This window comes from Oreochromis niloticus, linkage group LG13 (genome assembly GCF_001858045.2).
Source record: "Oreochromis niloticus isolate F11D_XX linkage group LG13, O_niloticus_UMD_NMBU, whole genome shotgun sequence".
Taxonomy (NCBI): domain Eukaryota; kingdom Metazoa; phylum Chordata; class Actinopteri; order Cichliformes; family Cichlidae; genus Oreochromis; species Oreochromis niloticus.
This window is the reverse complement of record NC_031978.2, coordinates 10,308,565-10,329,156: the sequence shown is the minus strand read 5'-3', so window position 1 is coordinate 10,329,156 and position 20,592 is coordinate 10,308,565. Positions and strand designations below refer to the sequence as shown.

Sequence of the window (20,592 nt, the reverse complement as noted above, 5' to 3'; positions counted from 1 at the left end):
TCAAGAAGATTAGGTTAGGAATTAATGAATTTTAAGTCAGATGTGTCATAACTGAAAGCTATTACCTTGCCTCAGGGTCCTGAGTTTTGCATGATCATGCCACAGCAGCTGACTGTTCCCAGAGTTTAAATTGCTTAACCTGCAGTGGTCTGCAATTTGGTGTATAAACACTTGTATGACACAAGCTTTTCTGCCCTTAAGTAACAGAAGTACATTGTAATCTGGACTCTGCTGTTCTGATAAGGCTCAGGTCTTTCCATTAGTTGATTTCTTTCATTGGGATAATCACATCTGTGGCACTAAGGAGGATCAGTGTGAAGGGGGGAGGGGGGGGGGGGGGGGGGTCAGTGAAGAATCCTCTTAAATTAGCACAATAGAGTGAGGCTTATCTGACACAAGAAGATCAGCAGCAGAATACACCTGCTGAGTTACACCTTCTTAGAGAGGCGTCCTTATCGTTGACAGAGGAGCTATAACACAACAACACGAAAGACACCCATGAACCATTCCCTGAAGAGATCTGACAGCGTGCAGCATGTATAAAATATTTATTATGAATAGCACAGTATGTCACAGTTCATAACACGGAGTTTCCATTGTGCTTAAAATACATTTCTCATCACATGACGTGAACATAGAGGCATGTGCATAATACATAAACCATACACAAAATTCAAATTCTGCTCTTTCTTAAGAATCCAAACGTTGCAGTACAACTTGTGCATATCTCTCTATATATCTATTTCTATATCTCTGTGTAGAGTTTGCTAACTAGGCAGCTTTCCATAGCTGACCACAAAAATAGATCAGTGTAAATCTTCTCAAAGGAGCAACAGTAATTTGGGTATTTAATGCTGCTTGGAGAAGGAGAAGGGGGCAATATCATGAAGGCACAGTGTCGCATGCTTCTCAGTAGCAATCAAAGGTAACGACTTTAATATGTAAATGTTGATGTTATGAAACCGTGGTGCTGTACTTGGTAACTTAATGTTTTCTATATTTGCGTTGTTGTTTGGATCAGTTTTTGTGTGTGTGTGTGTGTGTGTGTGTGTGTGTGTGTGTGTGTGTGTGTGTGTGTGTTTGTTTTTACAAATGTTAAAGCAAAGAACTACATATTTCTTTCAAGCATTTTAGAGTGCATCCCTTTTAGTATTGTATATTTATGGCCTTGCCACAGGCCTAAGTGAGAGTACCCTGCACGGGCCGTATCTTTGTTACTGAGCTGCATGAATCAGATTTGATGTTTTTTACTATTTTCATTTTAAAACAATCAGATTTGGTTTTCTGCCTTAATGGAACAAATGTAAAAGTAATATAACAGTAAATTTACAATATGAATAAAACCGATTACAATGAGGGAATAAGGTACATACCAAATGATAGTCATAAGGTTGTGTCATTCATAATAAAAGTTTAAATATATGAATATTACCCTGTCATTGATAAAGTGAAACAGCAATTTATTGTGATTTCAGTGAAAATATTATATCTTAAAGGGGACCTGTTACACTCATTTCCAGCTTCATATTGTTATTCTTGGACTCTACTAGAATAGATTTGTATGATTCACAGTTCAAAATAAATGTTTTGACCTTATGTTAGGCCTTGGTGGAGCCCCTCAGTTCATCCACTGTCTGAATCAAGTTGTTTTAAGGCTGATATTGATTGATTGGTTGCACCTCCCAAACAGATTTTAACAGGTGGGCGGAGCTTCTGTTAGATTACCATATTAGGAATATCTGTTTTCTCTGACATCAACCAGTGTTAAAAAAACAAAACAAAAACAAGAAAAACTCTTAAACCTGAGCATTTGGCTCAAAGGAATTAGTTGCACATGCACTAACTTCACTTTTTTAAATCTTACACCATATTTAATGCAAGCCTCTAAAATTGTAACAATAAAAAGCATAATAGATCCACTTTAATGTGCCATTTTTCACTAAAAATCAGTGCAGGTGTTTTAATTTAATCTTCTGTTTGACGCGAAGATTTCAAATGTTGACATCTACATGACTAGCCCTAGAAATGTTTCTTTCTAAAAGCCTCCTGTAATCACATATAGATTACATATAAATTACATTACTGATATTCGTTGAGTTTTTCATTGTTGGGGGAAAAAAAAACTGAGTTAAAATCCAATTTAATCAAGGTAACTATTGCAACTATTTGAGTTTTTTGCCTTAATGAGTTCTGGGTTTTCCCGCTGGGTTTTCTCTCTGTCTGTCTCTTAGGAGACAGCAAGAGAGAGGGATGAAGAAGAAGGAGGGGGCATGCTGCTGCCATACAGCACACTTCATTTCCCTGTTACAGTTTTTAAACCACTGTTGAATCTGTTATTATACAAAACCAACGAGACTGATAATGATTACAGCCGTATGTCTGCGCTGAAGCAATTTCCCTACCCTTGGTGGAGCAGAGTACTAAACCGCTGCGCTTAGGTTTCAGTGCACAATAAAATGGGCGTAACTGGCTCTTGTGTAGTTGTTGGATCATTTGCATAAAGTGGAGTTTAAATCTCGGGTGCTCAGCGGGCTGCACAAAGCATCCTATCACTCTCTTAAGTATGTTTATGTGAGCGGCCCATTACTCTGCAGTTATTGCACAGACATGAGTGTGGTTTAAATCTTCTCACAACTTGTCACAAATGCAGAGATATTAAATTATACTTTAATGTTGTTTCAAGAATTTTGTATGCTATTGATATAAACTTGACTTAGCATCTGCCAAATGTAGCCTCAAAACCGCCAAAGTAGGTCTGCTTTTTCTTAAAATAACACACAGTAACTTTACTGGATTTGTCCTACGGTGTTGGGAATGAGTTTGTTCAAGCAACCATGCTTTATATGCTCAATTGTGAAAGCCACAGTAACAGGTATTAAACTAAACCCTATCATTTCTTTTTTTTCAGATAAGTTGAAATTGAACATTAAAATAGTCACTTACAAAAACAGATCTGAAAAGGAAAAAAAGTTGCAGGCTCACAGCCAGAGATTTGTCAATTATCAGAGTCTGTGTTGAACTCTGTGGGCTTCAAACATAATGACTACACGAGATGATCATCCTCATCTCATCTATTCATAGATAATAAATACGTTTTTGTCACATCTGTTTGCACTTTCAAAGCTTTTAAAAACATCTGATGGTTGATTTTGCTGCTAAGATAAAGACTTTGTCTCAAGTTACATAATCTTTAGATCCTTCTTTCATTACAGTGACTGAATTCCTCAGCGATGCCGTCTGACCTCTTTTCCTCTCCCTTTGATTTGTGAACTCATGCGCAGCAGCTTTATGAATAATCTGTGATCGAGAGGCCATGGTGATTTTTAGTGCATTTTTTTGGTTTTGAGATCACAATTCTTGGAGAAAGCAAACCCACAAACACTGGCAATAAACCTAATGAGTTTCTCAGTTCTGTGATGACATGCCCATTTATTTTTAGCAGGCTGAATTTTTGATGGAACATGAGGCTACAGAAAGTGTTGGAGTAAAAACCTCAGCATCTTTTTCCTCTCAGCTGTGTCCGTCCCAGCTTGTCTTTTGTGATGGAGAAAGCGCGCAGGGAACATAAATTATCCATGAGTGATGAATAATAAAGAATAATGGCTATTTTTTTTCTCATGAAAAGAAATACTTTTATTAGATAAATTCAGTAAAGCTCTTACTTTTTCCAAAGACGAACCAAAAACCATATTATTTGTTTTAGAAACACAAGCGTTAATTTCAGTGATATAAAACTTTATTTCAGATGATTGCAACCACTTTCCGGGCTTCATTACCTGCAGTCTGATTGTTTAAAAAATGACTCACATTTGCAGAGTATTATGAAACTTTCTTCCATTATTCATTGGTTCTCAAGTGCGGCGACTGATATCTTAGAACTAAATTGTACTGTAAAAGCTAACTGTGCCTTTTTTATTGCTTAATACCAGAGCGCATTGCTCTGCTTTACTTTTTTCATGCATATTTTTCTCATTTATGTTCCACTCACTCAGCCTGTCCACCTTGATTGTCTATTGTATTTTTGTTTTCTTGCTTTCGGATACGTGATAGTGCGTCAATTTGTTTTGGTCAATAAAATTTAAAGTCAAAGGACAAATTTGATGTTAATAGTTGGCATATATGTAAACTTTTAGTATTTATCATGCAGGAATTATTGTAAATTGTAACATCTGAGTTAATCCTTATTTAACAAGAGTTAAAGAGAAAAATGAAATTGTAGAGATTGTTCCTGTTATTGTATATTTTATTTATACTGATTGGAGGAATCTGCCTGATGCTGGTGTTCAATACAAAAAACAAAGAAATAAATACATTTTGGGACTTGATAAAAATACAGCATTCTATGTCAACATTCAATTTCTACCCTCAGAGTCTACAGTTGTCATCGTGTTACGTAAAGCAAGGTGCTCATTAGTATAAACTAAATGTCTGTATGATACAAATGCAGCTCCTCTTGGCCAGTTAGACGCTACAACTACTGAAGATTATGTGGAATTGGGGAAAAACAAGTCTTTTGATATTAAAAAGAAATAATTGCATGTTCACAGTGAAATAAAATAAAGATGTTTCATTTAAAAAATTAAAAAAAATAATCATATTAAATCTTCTATATTGTTACCAGCCACTTCATTAGGTACACCTGTTTGACTGCTTAACACAAATATCTAATCAGCAAATCACATGGCAGCAGCACAATGCATCTAGGCATGCAGATATCCGGTGAAGAGAGATGATTTAAGTGGCTTTGAAAGTGGCATGGTTTTTGATGCTAGACAGGCTGTTCTGGGTGTTTCAGAAACTGCTGACCTACTGGAATTTTCCCACGCAACCACCTCTAGGGTTTACAGAGAAGGGTCTGAAAAATGAAAAAAATGAAAACTGGGTTTGGGTTCTCTGGGTGAAAATATCTTATTGATTTCAGAAGTCAGAGAAGGCAGGCAACAGAAACTCAAATAACTACTAGTTACAACCAAGATATGCAGAAGAGCATCACCGAATGTAGCAGCAGAATACCATACCAGGTGCCACGAGAAACTGGGGCTACAATTCACACAGGTTCATCAAAATTGGACAGTTGTAAGATTGGAAAAATGTCACCTAGTCTGATGCCTGCTTCTAGCAGAAGAAAGTCCCATGTCACAAAATGATATCATCTCAGACTGGTTTCTTAAAAATGGGAATAAGTTTGTTGTAATCAAATGCCCTCTGAAGTGACCAGATCTTAATCCAATAGAGCACCTTTGGGATGTGGTGCAGCTGAAGATTTGCTTCATGAATGTACAGCCAACACATTTGCAGCAACTGCATGATGCTATCACATCAATATGGACCAAAATTTCTGAGCAATGTTTCAGCACCTTATTGAATCTACATGTATGTCATGAAGAAATAAGCCAGTTCTAGCAAGGTGTACCTGATGAAGTGAAAGTGTATATTGTAACAATCAAATAATATATATTAACATAAACATAAACCATCTACATGAAACACTCCTACAACAGCTATGCGTGATTTGGACTTCTGCGGGAAATCTACGGCATAACTGACAATGTAACCCTTTTAACCCTACACTGGCATTCAGTCGCTGTGGGCTGTGTCGACCCGACCTGTAGTTATATTTCTCGGGGCACATCAGCTTAGGTGGAAGGCCTACGGCTAAAAAAGGAGTTTCGGGTAACGTAAGTTATGCCGTAGATTTACCGCTGAAGCATAATTCAGGCATTACTGCACAAAGGGTCTAATTTTAAAAAACATTTGAATGTGTGCAACACATTTTTTCAGATGTTTTTGTATTGACTGCATCATATTAAAAAGGGGTTGAGGGGTTAAAGATTTTTCCCACTCTGTAGGAAACTCTTCAGTTGTTCAAAGCCAGAAGCAAGTTAACACATTTAAAGCAGTTCAAGATCATCTGCATTTCAAACACTCACCCTGAACATGTGCTCTGAAAAGACCTCCTAATACTAGTCAACTCATATTAGCTTTTGTGTGTTTGCTTTCTCAAGTAAAAATGAGGACAAACAGAAATGTTAAATCATGCACGTTAACAGGATTAAAATGTAAAAATTTACTTAAGGGACCATTAAAGTCAAAAATGATCTGATGATCTCAGCCTGTTTTATTGTACATAAATTTTAGTTTACAAATATTGTGCAAATCGCCATTACTTTCTATATTTATAAGGGTTTTGGCCACAGTCAGTACCTATAAAATTACTGTATGCATCGCCAAAGCTGTAGCATAGTAAACCTAGACATCAGGAAAGAGGGATAACTTGCCAACTGCTGCCTCAATAGTTAGCATTTCATTTAATTTTCCATTAAGCACATCTATTTGTGGTTTATGGAAATTATGATCTCTGCTCAAACATGTTTTTGAAAAATCAGATTGGTCAGGCAGAGTTACCTGTTGTTTAATTCATAATGATTCTGGCAGCTGATATTAATAACATAACTGTTTGAGGAAATTACTCTAAGATTGATTCAGCATATGCAAAAACTGTCCTCTTTCACTGTCAATGTGAAATAATGCAAATGGATCGGCGTGCAGCCTCAATTAATCAAATATGCGCCAACTGCTATTTGAGGCAGACGTCTACTTTATGTGACATGCAAAGAATCTCTTACGAATGCTAACAAACCAGTGGTTCATGCTGCTTCCATTGGAACCTTCCAATGGAGATACCTCCTTCTCCTACCTCCCCCAAAATCTGAACAGACTTTTCATAAAATGCCACCCCTCAAAGTATTTTTCCATCATAGTGCAGCAGAAAGATAAATCAAACTTATGTACAAACATAGAGCTGTCAGTTTTTGTGTAACCTTCAGATATTCGATTCCAAGACACGAAAATCTAGGTTACGACCTCAACTTGTCAACACGACGTTACCTTGCTACCAGGTAGGTACACCCTGATGAAGGCTGGTGCATCTTACCACACTGCTGCCTAATCTAAATGGTATACCCAGTGCGGTCTCAGCCATCCGAGTAATCTGCATATTACTGGATTCCAGCTGAATTTAAGGTCAACTGTTGCCGGATGACTCTTTCATTCTTCAAGAGAAGATATCCTCTTTGTCCAGTTCTGGTGAAGCAGGTCTAGAAATGTCAAAAAGATGCTGTGGAGAGCCAGAGCTTGAATGGCTGGCTTTGAGGAGTTTTAGCACTTCTGTGAGTTGCGTCTCTAGGCCTGACATTCGAACATTTAGGTCTTTAAGGTCATCCTTTAGCTCTAGCTTGAGCTCCTGCAGTGAAGCCTGAAGCGTTTGCTCTGGGATGGGGTAGAAGAAATGCCTCATTTCTGGAGGCTGGGCAGGACTGCGGTCCTGAGGCGTCAAGCGGAAGTCACCCACTTTGTCCAGGCGCAACTCACTTTTGGTAATGCCGCTGTCACATGAGTCCGTCTTCTTTAGAGAGATTGGGGATTCTTGCACCTTGGTTCGTTCAGGTAAAGTCTCCATGGATTCAGCTTTAGACACTGTGTTCCAGTTGTCAGCTTTGGCCATCGACTCCTTAAAGCGACCCCAGCCTTTCAGTTTGGGTGGTTCAGCAGAGCGGCCACCAACCAAAGAAATGGACGATGGCACCTGCAGTTTCGCCTTGTCTGCAACTGTACAGTTGAGAGGTGATGGTGATTGAGGAGTTGAAGATGAAGGTGTAGCTGGGCTTTCTGTTACGGTGACAATGCTGGTAGTTGTAATAGCCGATTTATTTTTGGGGATGTCCACATAGAGAGGACCCTTCTCAATGTCTTGTTCATCTGTTTCTGGTTTCCCAGTCGCCATGCGGGCCTCCTTCTGCTGTCGAAAGCGCTGGAAAAGTTTTCGTACTGGGTGATCTGGTGGCAAATTCAGAGGGGCCTCATTTTTACGGTTCCGTCTCTCCTCCTCTTCCCGTTTCACATCACTGATCTTTCGAAAAACGATCTGAAAGAGAATTTAAAATTGCTATGACTAAAAGACCATCATAAAAAAAACCCCACAAAGTTTAATGACCAAAAGTTTCAGATTTTGACAGCACACAAGCAAAATTATACCCAAACCACTCTCACACTCATGTCAGTTTAGCCTCCTGAAGTAGTACAAAAGCACATCAACATCATTTTCACCATCTCGCTTATTGATTGTAGAGTTTGTGTGTGAAAGATTGCCAATATGTCAAAATGTGTGTTCTTTGCAAATGTCACTTTAAAAAGGCTAATTCCCATGGCGTACAGGGAAAGTTCATATCAAGCCTCTGGCTTCAGCGGGTGAAGACACACTGTCAGTTTACCACCCAGATGATGCTAATGGACAACTATGTTTTAGGCATTTTGTATTTTCAGTTTTTACCTTTGTAGCTTTATTTCTGTGCTTTAAAATGTCCCAATCCCAGTCTCCCAATCCAGTAATCCATTTGCCTCATCAATTAGGGATTAATATTAATTAATAGTAATAATTAAAAAACAAATACACATTCAGTATTCACATGTTCAGGAATACTTTATTAACCTTCATTAACGTCACACTCTAACATTCTTTTTTTTTATTATTATATTTTTATTGAAGAAAAAAAAGGACTTGTTACAATAAAGTGCATTGATATTATTTAGTCAAAAAAAAAAAAGAAAAAAAGGAAAAGTCTTTTTCTTAGTCCTTTTGTTTTACATTCAGATAGTGAAAAAATGAACTCGGTGGCTTGACAGTGTATTACATAATGCAGCATGTTTAACTTATTTACAAAGACAACATTAAGTACATATTATGAAGTTGAGGGTCAACCTGACATTGTACGATACATGGGAGATACACCAATTCAGGGCTGGTCTTACCTAAATTCAGGGCGGATGGGGGACACAAAGCTAATCCATTTATTCTATATTTTGTAGAATTTGCCTTTTTGAATTTAAAAAAAAAAAAAAAAAAAAGTCAATTTTTCCATTTTAAATATTTCAAAAACCACATTAAACCAATCCTCAAGTGTTGGCAGAGTTGGATTTAACCACTTTCTGGTTATTGATTTTTTGCTGGCCGCTAATAGCGCTTGTAAGAGCTTTGTGTCCCACTCACTCTAACATTCAACGTATAACATTCATTTTGTCAGTAAGCAATTCAACTTTAAGGTCTGCAAGCAAAACCCCAAAAAAGCAGATGAAAATAAGCGCAAACTGCTCTTGACATTTAGGGTCTTAATAGACCAAAGTTTGAAACAACTTGAGTAGCTGTTTGTTTGTCTCAGGGATACATGACAGTGCTAAAACTCGAGAACTGGTTCTTGTATAGAACTGATTCCCAGTAGTCCAATTCCCTGGAATTGGACTACTGGGAATCAGCCTGCTTGCCTATTGATACTGCTTTTCAGTTGGGTGTGGGTACGGGCAGTTCTTTTATTTTTATTGCACACAACGATGGGAATGCAATAGTAAAGTGCGAACTGCATCCAGGGCAAAAACAGCTGCATTATGTTGCTAACACAACTTCAGCTATTTGCAAGCATCTGCACAGACACCATGCTAAGGCTAAGCTAGCCAGGAACCCAGAGTGAAAAGCTGAGCCAGCGACAACCTGAACTTCAACAGGTAACAACCTAATGAGCAGTCAGTCTGCAGCCTTCATTTCTATCTGTTCATGTTTCTACAGTAGAATTACTATGGCGATTAGTTCAGTGTCTCTTTGTGCAGGTTTTTTTCCTTGCTTTATGTTTGGTGTTGGCTTTATGTTCATATCTAAATACTAAGAGAAAGATCATAGGTGTGTCCTCATTAAGATAGGGATTTGTGTTATGTGTGGGGCTGTAGCATATAGGTTTATATTGTTAAATGGAGTTAAATGGTAATTACGAGACCGTGTGTTTCAGGCCATTTTACATAGTAAAATGAAAGCAATATAAGAAGTAGAATAACAATTTACTTTGTCCTGGGAGAAATTAAGTAGAGTACTGCATTATTTTTAAGAAAAGTGTTCTGTGTTAACACTACAAAGGGGGAAAATACCTCCAACATGTACAAACATTTGACTACATGCAGTTAATTTGCATGAATGTAATGTCTTTGAGACATTTCGTTTTACCTAATGATTGTTTATCAGGTTTGGGGTTTTTTTTTTTTTTAGCTGTATTTAAGTGAAGAGTCTAGTCTAGTAAAGCTAGTGCAGGGAACTCAACTCAAGCTGTGCTGGTTAATTCTTTACTGTCCTCACGCTGTAACAAAAACACCCTCCCAATTTGGTCATTTATTTAATCTGCAAATCTATCTCTCTAGGGAGAGATAAATTAAATAAATCTATCTCTCCCTCTGACACGTCAATGCCACTGCTGCCCTGCATCGCTACCTGCTATTTTACCACCTATTGTCCACTTACAGGCTAATCACTCCCCAGTTTCTTCATATTCAGAAGCAACAATGAACTCTAACTATATTCCTCTGCTGCACTAAATACTTTCAAATGGACATTATCTGATTAAAATAGCTTATGTGGCAGTTTTAACTCAGAAAGTCTAGGCATTATTTTTGCAACACACAGAAAGTCACTCATCACATTTGAAAAGGTAAGACAGCATCAGCTTCCTTCTCTGTCTTGTAGCAATAAAGTTTTCACAACTTAGACTGCTTAAATGCACATTGTCTGCTCTGCTGGATCACTCAGTCAAAAACACAATCTCAGCAGCTCCATTTGAAGGCAGCATTAGGCTCCTTAGTCAACCCATATCGGGATTTCCCTGCTGCATACATTCAGGACATGTGGGACCCTGGTGAATAGTAACTTTAATGCAGAAGATGAGATTGCCTCTTCAAATGCAAGCAATCCAATCTCACTTGCACTCTCCCGGGCAGGCTAACCTCATTAAGAATGAAGCAATGATTGGTAGCTACTCTTACGCTATTGTTGATCACAGCTGCTCATTTCTGAATGAAGGACGTGAGAGTGGCTTTAGTACATGGTGGCTGTTTAATGGAGCTCTGTTTTTGTATGCAGTGCTGTGTGACTGAATGCAGTAGGTGCACATGTCCTTTAGGTTGAATATAAGGTTTTTTGTGGTTACCTTTTCCCAGAGTGGGAGTTTCTGGCTCCTATTTAACAAGAATTGATGTGTGTGAGCAATTGTGATTGTCAGTATGGTTCACGTTGATTCATTGTTGCAGTTATAAGGCAAGTTAAAGCAGCTCCAGATCATGAAAGGTAGGCTGTCTTCTGCTGTGAAATATATTGACATGAGTAAAAACATATATAGGTTCAATATTGATGAATTGATTTATTTAATAAATCGTCCAGGCTTTCATCTTGTTGAATTTAATGCAATTTCAACTTGGATTACAAAAAAAAAATCTCTCTTCTTAAAGGTTGCAATATTCAGGTTTTTTCTTTTGAAAAATGTTAAACATAATTTTATAAGTGGTACTGTCTGGTACTGGTAATATCAATACAGAATTTTGCAGAAAAATATGATTGGAATTCGTAAATATATTCTAAAATGTTTCTAATATAATCTTGTTTCTTTTTCATGTACCAGTGTGCACATGGCTGAAGTCTTTGCAGATGAAAACGTCTGTGTAAATCCTAAATGAAAATGCAGTCAACTGTATCTGGTATCTGAACAGTCACTCACCCTCTTACGCAGGTTATAAGTGAGCAGCAGGTTTCGAGAGAAGTGGTTGGAAAATGCCGTGTAGAATTCCAGCACCTTCTGCAGAGCGTCGCGTTTAATAACGTGGAGGTCGCAGTAGGTCAGAGCTCGCACATTGGCGCAGGACTGAGCCAGAGTCACCTCTTTCCAGAAAACGTCCCCAAATACGTCTCCCTTTCCTGCATGAGAGAGCGCACAATTTTAGTTCCATGTTAATTCAGCAACAAGATCTGATCTTCCAGGTAAAAGAAAACAGTCAGAGACAAAACAAACCGAATTTCCCACACATCTATAGGTTTACTTAAGAAAGCAACATACCAGAGCTTTCTGCTCTGACGTTCGGATGGCAGGGTGAGAATTTCACGTAAGCAACGTGAAAGTAGGCCTGTATCAAGAGTTCAGGCTGCCAGTAGAGGTGTAATAGTTTGGGGGATATTTTTTGGCACACAAGAGGACTGTCTGAACACCACAGGCTGCCTAAGTATTGTTACTGACCACATCCATCCAGATCCAGTAGAAACCAAATAAAGTGGACGGTGAGTCTTTTACCTGTGAAAAGTCCCTCCATATATTGAATGAAAGCAGCAGTTACTTGTTTTAGGTTGGTTATAAATAATACAGTTATGCAATGTGGATCATTTATGAGTCAAGAACATATTTTGGGTTGGGAGGTCTTGGAAAGTCCCCCTCCAGCATGACAGATGCTGCAGAACAGCTGGAACTAAATCCCTTTGTTCTTTTGAGGAGACTTTTATGTATATTTAAAACTGAAGACAAAGCTAGATGAGGATTTTCTGCTGTTCGAGGTAATGGCTTACAACTGGTGTATTAACTATTAATACATATAAGAAATATAGCTTTTAAACCTTTATAAAGAGTGTTAAATTACCTTCATAATCTAAAGCTCATTAGACCAACTCAGTAATTTATAAGGTCTGTCATTTGTGACTCATGCACAGCACTTTCTTTAAGTTTGAGAAGCCCAGTATTACCATAAAACTACCCTGAACAAAGGAGTACTATGACTCAGTATAATCAACAGCTTATCATGAACTTTACCTCCAGAAAAGATGAATAAAGTTTTTTTTTTAGTTGTCTTGACTAAAAACACCTTGTTATTTCTGCACATGATGACATGACGAAACGCACGCAGTGGATGAAAATAAACCTTATATGTGGCAAAAGCATTAATATAAAGCAGTATGTGGTACAGTGGTAAAAATAGCAGTAGTTGATTAAACCAGATGCTCTGTCTTGTTTGCTGATTTATTTTACATGCCGTTTCTTTTTACATTGTTATTAGTCTCATAAGGAATTCAATACAAAGAAGCTATTTATTCATCACTATAGTTGCCTTCCGGTTCATTGGTTTCATGTTGACAGTATATTGATTTATGCAAAGAGAAAACAATAGAAGGATATTGACAAAAACCAGCCAAGGAACTGTAACATTTCCTACCAGAGCATGGCATCCGTTATTCATTTAATCACTCATAAAGCACGTTAAATGTAACAACGAAACATTCTGCTGTGAACAGTTTTCCACTTTTCTTTTTAAAATAAGATCAAATCTAGATGCATTGGAAGACAAACTAGGGTCACTAACATGGGAAGTATCCCAGTAGTTAGGAGTAGGTCCTTATCAATATTCATTAGGCTTAGATGGCGTAATCATTACAGACGCTGATACTGTGCTTACTTTAATCTGGTCAAGTATGGTCTCATTTACTGGCACAGGTCTCAGGTCAATACATCTATCACAACCACTGTGGGAAAAAATACTTCAGGAAATTAGTGGCCTTTATAATAGTGTGTTCGCTAATAAATCACTTATGAGCAAGCAGACTGCAAATGTAATGATATTTACCCCCTTTTAGCACCGCCTTTGGTTTCTACCAACCCCTCAGGTTTTCCATTATGTTCACCGTTATTTATTCCAGTATGCTTAATATTAAAAGGGAAAAAAAACCCTATAACATTATAGAGAGAACCCCAACGATCCAGCAATCCCTTATGAGCAAGTGTGAACTTTTTAACCCTTTTCTTTTTGTTTCTACTAACTCTTAAGTGAAATATGTAGGTCTTAAAGAGCTAAATCTCCAGAAAAGTCTCTACTATAGTCACCAGTTAGTTGAGCTGGTGTAAAGCCAACCAATAAAGTTGTAGATGCACTGCTAATCATGTGCAGATTCAGGTAATATTTCTTTACAGGTTTATTATAAATTACTCAACATAGCTTTGTTAGATAGTTATTATCTTCTGACTGTTGCGTCATTGGCTACAGATTGTGAAAGATGCAATTTTAACTAAAGCTTTTTCAAATTAGCTTCCATTATTTCTTAGGATTTTATTATTAGCTAACTAGGTATTTGAAAATAATGTTGGTTTATTTAGTTTATGTTGTTCAGTTGCATTGCCTTTTCAATAAATCAGTGAAAAATCAATCCAGGCAGCATTATTACATGTTTGCTTGAAATGAACCTGTGGCACAGGTATTGATTGTAACCTTTGAAGGCCAAAAAATCGCAAGTGTTGCGTTGTGGTTTTCTGTTCAGTCCTGAGTTATAATACTTTTAATTATTATTTATTTTAAAATGATTATTTTCAGTTAGGTTTAGTTTCAACTAATTTCATTTCACTTAAATGAATACAGCACTGAGCATAGTTTCACAGACACCACAGACTGGTTAGATTGACAAATTTCACCAAAAGAACTGAGAGTAAATCCCAAGACACTTATTAACCACAGAAGCTTATTCTAGGTAGTTTTACGCTAAATAATATACTTTTAGGTGGTTTTTCAGGTATGTAGAGTATGTTTTTTACACTAAATTTAATTCACTTATACCCTTGGAGTTCACACAGATGAATTCATACAGGCAAAACTGAAGTTTAAAAAAATGTTTGTTAATGCAGTTCACAGCACCACAAATCTTCATCATTCCAATTGTTTAAAATGCTAAAATCTTTCATTGATCTCAGACAATATTTAAGGGGACAGCCAATAAAATGCAGTAAATTTGATGTACTGGAGATTATTACAATATGCGCCCAAAGTACGTGAGCTGGCTTAATGTGATTCAGATAAAACTGAAAATACCAGACTTTATTTGAAGTGTTGCTGAGAGGACTGACAAACAAATTCTTGTCCAAATCCTGAATCCATCACTCAGCAGAAAGTGATCCCCAAACAGCTCAGCTTACACTGCAGACAGGGACAGTTTGTAAAGTGCTGCTACGCAAAAAAGAAAAGAGAGGATTTAAGTAAGTCCTCGAACAAAATTATTTTCTTGCTATGATGTTCAGAGAGAGCTAGAGGCCACTTAGACTTAAAAGCCTTTATGCTATCATCCAGTGTTTTGGTGAGGCTCTGCTTCCAAGACAATAAATTCAGATTAGAGACACTATTGGCAATGAGTCACACAGCTTTAGTAATCTAAAACTTCATATTGTGAAACAACCGAGGAGATCAGCAGCAGGTCCTTCGACAGCTGGGGAAATGAAGAGGTATAATGCTTCTCCGATGGAGGAAATGCAAATTTCCCCATCAAGCATGTAGTAGTAGTATATTTCTTCAAATGGCCTGAAAATTTATACTATACATGTTGTATATTTTCAGTATGATGCAAATTTATCATTATTATAGAATGAGGTTTCTTTAAAGGAAGATTACTTTTCAATATTTTCTACATTTTTATTTTTGTAGAAATGCACTGATCAGTTCATCGGAGAATGAAATTTCAGCATGCTCGGCCTGGAGCGGTGACCGGCTGGTCAGTCACATTTTTCCAATTAGGAGCCACTCGGTTTCATGCATGTGCAACACAATGTTGAAGACAAATAATCACTCAGACACTCACAGCCATACCCGAACATGTCATTAGCTTGTGGCTGTAGGCATTCGTGAGAGAATAAAGACAAAAAATTTGCCAAAGTAAACCGTGAGTGAATCACCATGATTACTTTGTAACAACAAGTCTAATAAGACACTTGAATCACCTTTGCCCAGCTAAACATGCCTAGTTTGATGAAGGGAAAGTAGATACATCTGAAGCTAGCTAGAGTGCAGAGCTAGCCACAAGGCAGCAGCCTCGGTATGAGCAGTGAAAAAAGCCCAAAGCAGCTATGAGGAACATTAGAGAGAAGTTTAAAAAATTAGGTCAATTTCCTGCTATCTGGTGAATTTAGAAATGTAATGAAAAATAAGTACCTGACATTTTAGTATTATAAAACATCTTTTACATCTGCTTTTATTTGGTAAGATCAAGTCAAATCTAATGTAAAAATTGGGAATTACACATAGTTCTCTTCAAAGTAAAACAAAGGAGCTTTACTCACCTAAAATGGCAACTACCTCATCATCCTGAATGACCTCCAGTGACCCTGACACCACAAAACAGAGGCTGTCCACACTTTCACCAGCGTGATAGATCAGGTCGCCAGGGGCGCAGTGGATAGTCTGAAACTCCATGGCCAGTGCTCGGAGACACCCATCACTGGCCAGTCGGAAAGCCGGGTGCTCTTTAAAAACTTTGCGATTGAGATGAACACAAATATCTGCTCTCATGTCCTTCGGACAAATCTGTAACACCTGGAAACAAATAAAAGAAAAGACCTTATAATTCACACTACACAGTCCACCGTCACAGCTTGCCTCATTTCACTAGTGTGACATACATACAGGTGTTTATCTGGCTTGATGCATTAAGGGTATTTGAAACCATTATTCATCAGTAAGTGATTAAGGTTGTTATATGTGGGCTTATATATGAGGCAGTGATTCATTTGGTCCTGACAGAGTAGGTGGCGACTGCATAACTAAAATTATATAAAGGATAATTTCCCATGTTGCTTTACCTTGTTAACAGACAGAAAAGCACCTATTGTCCTCCTTTTTTACAAGTTGTGGTTGTCAAACTTTTATCAAACTACATAAAAGAACTGTCACTTCTTATCTTAAAGACCTCCTAGTACTCCGACATAGCACTTCAGCATCAGACCGTTGGTTTACTTATGGTCCCTACAGTGTTAAAACCTAGAATGGGAGGCGGAGCCTTCAGCTTTCAGACCCAGTCTTTTGTGTAACCAGCTCCCAGTTTGGAGTCACAAAGCAGACGCCCTTTCTACTTTTAGGATTCGACTTTTCCCTCTCTATGCATTTTCACATCATTTAGTCATCAGTTATAATTCATCTGTGGCTCTCTTCCACAGTGTGTCTTTTGTCCCGTCTTCTTCCCTTTACCACATGTCAGCAGGCTGCCCCTGCCCTCAGCCTGTTTCTGCCAGAAGTTTCTTCCTATTAAAAGCAAGTTTTTCCTTCCCACTGTTGCCAAGCGCTTGCTCATAGGGGGGTCATGTGATTTTTTGTATATTCTCTGTATTATTTTAGGGTCTTTACCTCACAGTATAAAGCACCTTGAGATGACTGTTAGGATTTGGTGCAATAAAAATAAAACTGAACTGCTCAAAACTGTGCAGCAGGAGCCTCAGGGCACAGGTTTCCATGGCTGAGCAGCTCTTGCAGATGTAATGTGTAGGTGGGCCGGTATTTCTGTCCATATTCTTCCAGCAAAAAGCAGAGTATTTATTATACTATACATATATGTTTTAATTGAGTCTACTAAAGTGTGAATTTTTAAACTTTTCTGCAATTGTTCAATATCCATTAATGAGCAAAACAGATGTCTTATAACTGTGCAGCAGATTTCATGGAAGTTGAAAAAGTAAAGTACCTTAAGACTGAAGCTTTTTCAAATTCATAAAGAGAAATAAACTTATATAAACTTTATATAGTTTAAGTTATACATTTAAACCTTTTGTTAGTTTATTGTTAAATGTGAAATCCATAGCAAATATTATGCAGGCCCTTCTTATATGGTGTGCGATAAAACAGACAATATATGTGTCCAGCTAATTTCTGCACTAGGAGTCAACTTATCTGTCAAATGGGGTTGTAAATATGTCAGGTTTCACATGTGTGGAACATGGAAGCTGCTGCCAGCAGAGTCCAGCCACCTCTCTGCTGAGTGTCACTGAGTGGCAGCATGTCATTCCAAGTACAGCTAATCAACAGGATGCCAGGCCGTTGCAGGGTTCTGCCTTTAAAACACATCTCTTTGAAGATGAATGTCAAGCAGAAAGGGATTATGTGCCATTTTTAGACCCTTTAGTGTGGCCTTCAGCTAGACAAATAGATGATCCATACATGCAGTTCAGCCTCAACATAGAAACAACAGTATAAGTGAGCAAAAGAATCATTACAGTTGAATCACCGAGGTGGCGTTCCCTGTAATAAAATCCCTGTGTCATTGTAGTTATGACCCTAATTGGAGGTGAAATGATATAATAAGTGGATTTAAATGGGATGCAGTGATATGAATGCTTTTTGGCTTGCGATTAACCAGAGTGGCACTATTTCAGTGTCTCCGCTTCCAGATTTTAATGCTTAATTTGAACACACTCAGATCGTTTTAGCATCATTTTAATTCAGGAGGATGACTGAATGAGCACCACAGCAGTGTCTCTTTTTAGCAAACTCATAAATTTTGCCAAAGAGTAACCAGGTAGTTTTTCAGTGTGTAATATTTTATTTTATATATATATATATATATATATATATATATATATATATATATATATATGGTTATTTACAGTATATAATTTACCCTGTATTCTTATGCTTACATCTATATGCTATTTGCACATTATTAAAAATTTCTGCATTTCAACCAAGAATAAATAAAGGTCATCTGTTAATTAGAAACAAAAATAAATAGCCAGCGAGCGCATGTTGACATACCTTTTCAGTGTCTATGCCCCGTGACATGGACCAGGTGGAGGCGATGTAGTCCATCACTCTTTCACTTAAGCCCTTTGGGACCTGGTAGAGCTTCAGGAAGTCCCGGACACTGTTGAGCATCTCATGATAACGATTTGTGTTGGCGTACATCTGCTGAAAAATCGTTGTCACGTTACCAAAAATGGTGGCATAAAGAAGGGCTGGGGGAATATAGAGAAAATACAAAGGAAGACGTTAAGAGAAAATCTAAAATAGCAGATTTTTGTTTTATTAGCTTTGAAGATAATGAGGGCAGCTATTTGCCATTGAAAATGATGTAAATAAATTATGTTTTTGGATTTTAAAAAAAACTCAATTTGTAGAGATTCAGGATATAAAAATAAGTAAAGTCTTATAGATCTAAAAATATATATAAAAATAAAATCTAAGATTTGGTTTTAAAAAAGCAAAAAAAATATACCTGTAACAAAATATAGTTTTATACAAATAATTTATTTTTTTTAAAATTCTCCTTGTTTAAAAGGAGAATTTTTTTAAAAGGACACAAAAAATGGTAGTTGGTTTCAAAATAATATAAAACAAATCCCCAGAGCATAGTTTACATAACTGTAAAGTAAAGTCTCTAAAACTTGTTTTTTAAAGACTTAAAAACATCCAAAACCTGGTTTACAAGTGCATAAAAGTAGCAATGGGGTTTAAGAAGACAACCAGCAAATCAACAAATTCATTCACAATTACATAAAAATTTCCAAAAGCTTAATTTAGGATTATAATTATTTTCACATTTCAGTTTTGAACAAATGTGCCTTAAGACTTAATATTGTTTTATGTGGTTTATACTTGAATTTGTCACATGGGAAATTAACTATTACTACCTATGACTGCCTCCAAATATAATCAACAAAAGTCTCGCCGAAAGGAAAACTACAATTAGAGCTTCATTTTGACTGTGTGTAACCATCCATCCCCATGCAGCTACCATCCCACTAAATAACGGTTTTCATAATTCGTAATAGACGAATTAAATGAAAAGCAACAGAAAGAGAAGTGCAGAGCATCTCCAAGGTGGTTGGGTGGTTGAACTGGTGCAACAGCTGGCGTGTATGTGTGGATCAAAGCCATCAGATGTCTGCTCAGTGTGTGCACTGTTCTCCTGGCAGCAGAGCCCTAATTAGCCCTGCTAGAAGGGACGGAGAGGAAACATGCCAGCCACACATTTCAATTATCCTCAGATGATGACAGTAACCTGTGCAATTGTTTGTGTATGTTTGTTTATTTCACAGCGTACAATCAAAGGGGTGAAAAACTGCACAGGGAATAATACTAATTAAAAAGCATTCAAAACTCCTTCAGGCTCAGGATAACCACAACTTCACCTTTTTATTACTATCACTCAGTCGTTCATTATAGTTGATACCTTGTTAGCTGCTAATCAAACTTATCAAAGTAAGAGAAGCGAGGTACACCTTTAATAGGCGTTTCTTTTTAGAGACATAAACACCAGTAAAGAAAAAATCAGTTTCCTAATCTCTTTGTCTCCATCTTGCATAAATAATTCTTCCCAAATTTTGTTTAAAAGAATGATATAAAAGTCACCATTATAGTGTGATAGTTTGTGATCAACAACAAACAATATGGCAAAAGGGAAGAAGGCAAAGGGGAAGTAAACTCAAGACACAATAGACTTTCAAAGTAAAACATGAAAAATAACAAAGAATAGAGCTAAATACAGAAGGACTTGGGATAACTGAGGTAACATCAGGGTTAACCCTGGATTTTTCAGTAGTATGGAGGGCAGTTCACTTCTTACTACTAAAAAAGCATCACCATGGGAACCTACGCTGCAGATTTCTCTGTATTTATTATTGTGCAATCTACTGTACAATATAAAGCGCCTTGAGGCAACTTTTGTTGTGATTTGGCGCTATATAAATAAAATTGAATTGAATCTAACCTGCTCCAGACCAGGCTATGTTCCACATTAGAGACCATCAGGTATGAAATCTTCATTTACTGATTAATCAACTATCTGACAAATTGTGTTCCTTCCAGAGACCTCTCTGTGTGGAGAGTGATTTTTATTCTCTGCTTTTCTTTTTCCTTTTTGCTGCAAACAATTTCACATTAATTATATTGTTATATATGACCCTAAAACGGGGTATCTATTTGTATGTTTTAAATTTGTATTTAAAT

General features: G+C 37.1%; 1 protein-coding gene across 5 annotated transcripts in view; it reads right to left on the bottom strand.

Moving 5' to 3' along the window:
- Positions 1-533: 533 nt before the first annotated feature.
- Positions 534-20,592, bottom strand: part of kcnh1a (potassium voltage-gated channel, subfamily H (eag-related), member 1a) — a 55,623-nt gene continuing 35,564 nt past the window's right edge. For all 5 annotated transcript variants that reach the window (XM_025897661.1, XM_019367055.2, XM_025897662.1 and 2 more), the window contains 4 exons: positions 18,400-18,599; positions 15,939-16,191; positions 11,583-11,779; positions 534-7,924 (listed from right to left, as the gene is read on the bottom strand). In XM_025897661.1, coding sequence (XP_025753446.1) covers positions 7,055-7,924; positions 11,583-11,779; positions 15,939-16,191; positions 18,400-18,599 — 1,520 coding nt within the window. In that variant the 3' untranslated portion in view covers positions 534-7,054. The remainder of the gene's footprint in view (positions 7,925-11,582; positions 11,780-15,938; positions 16,192-18,399; positions 18,600-20,592) is intronic.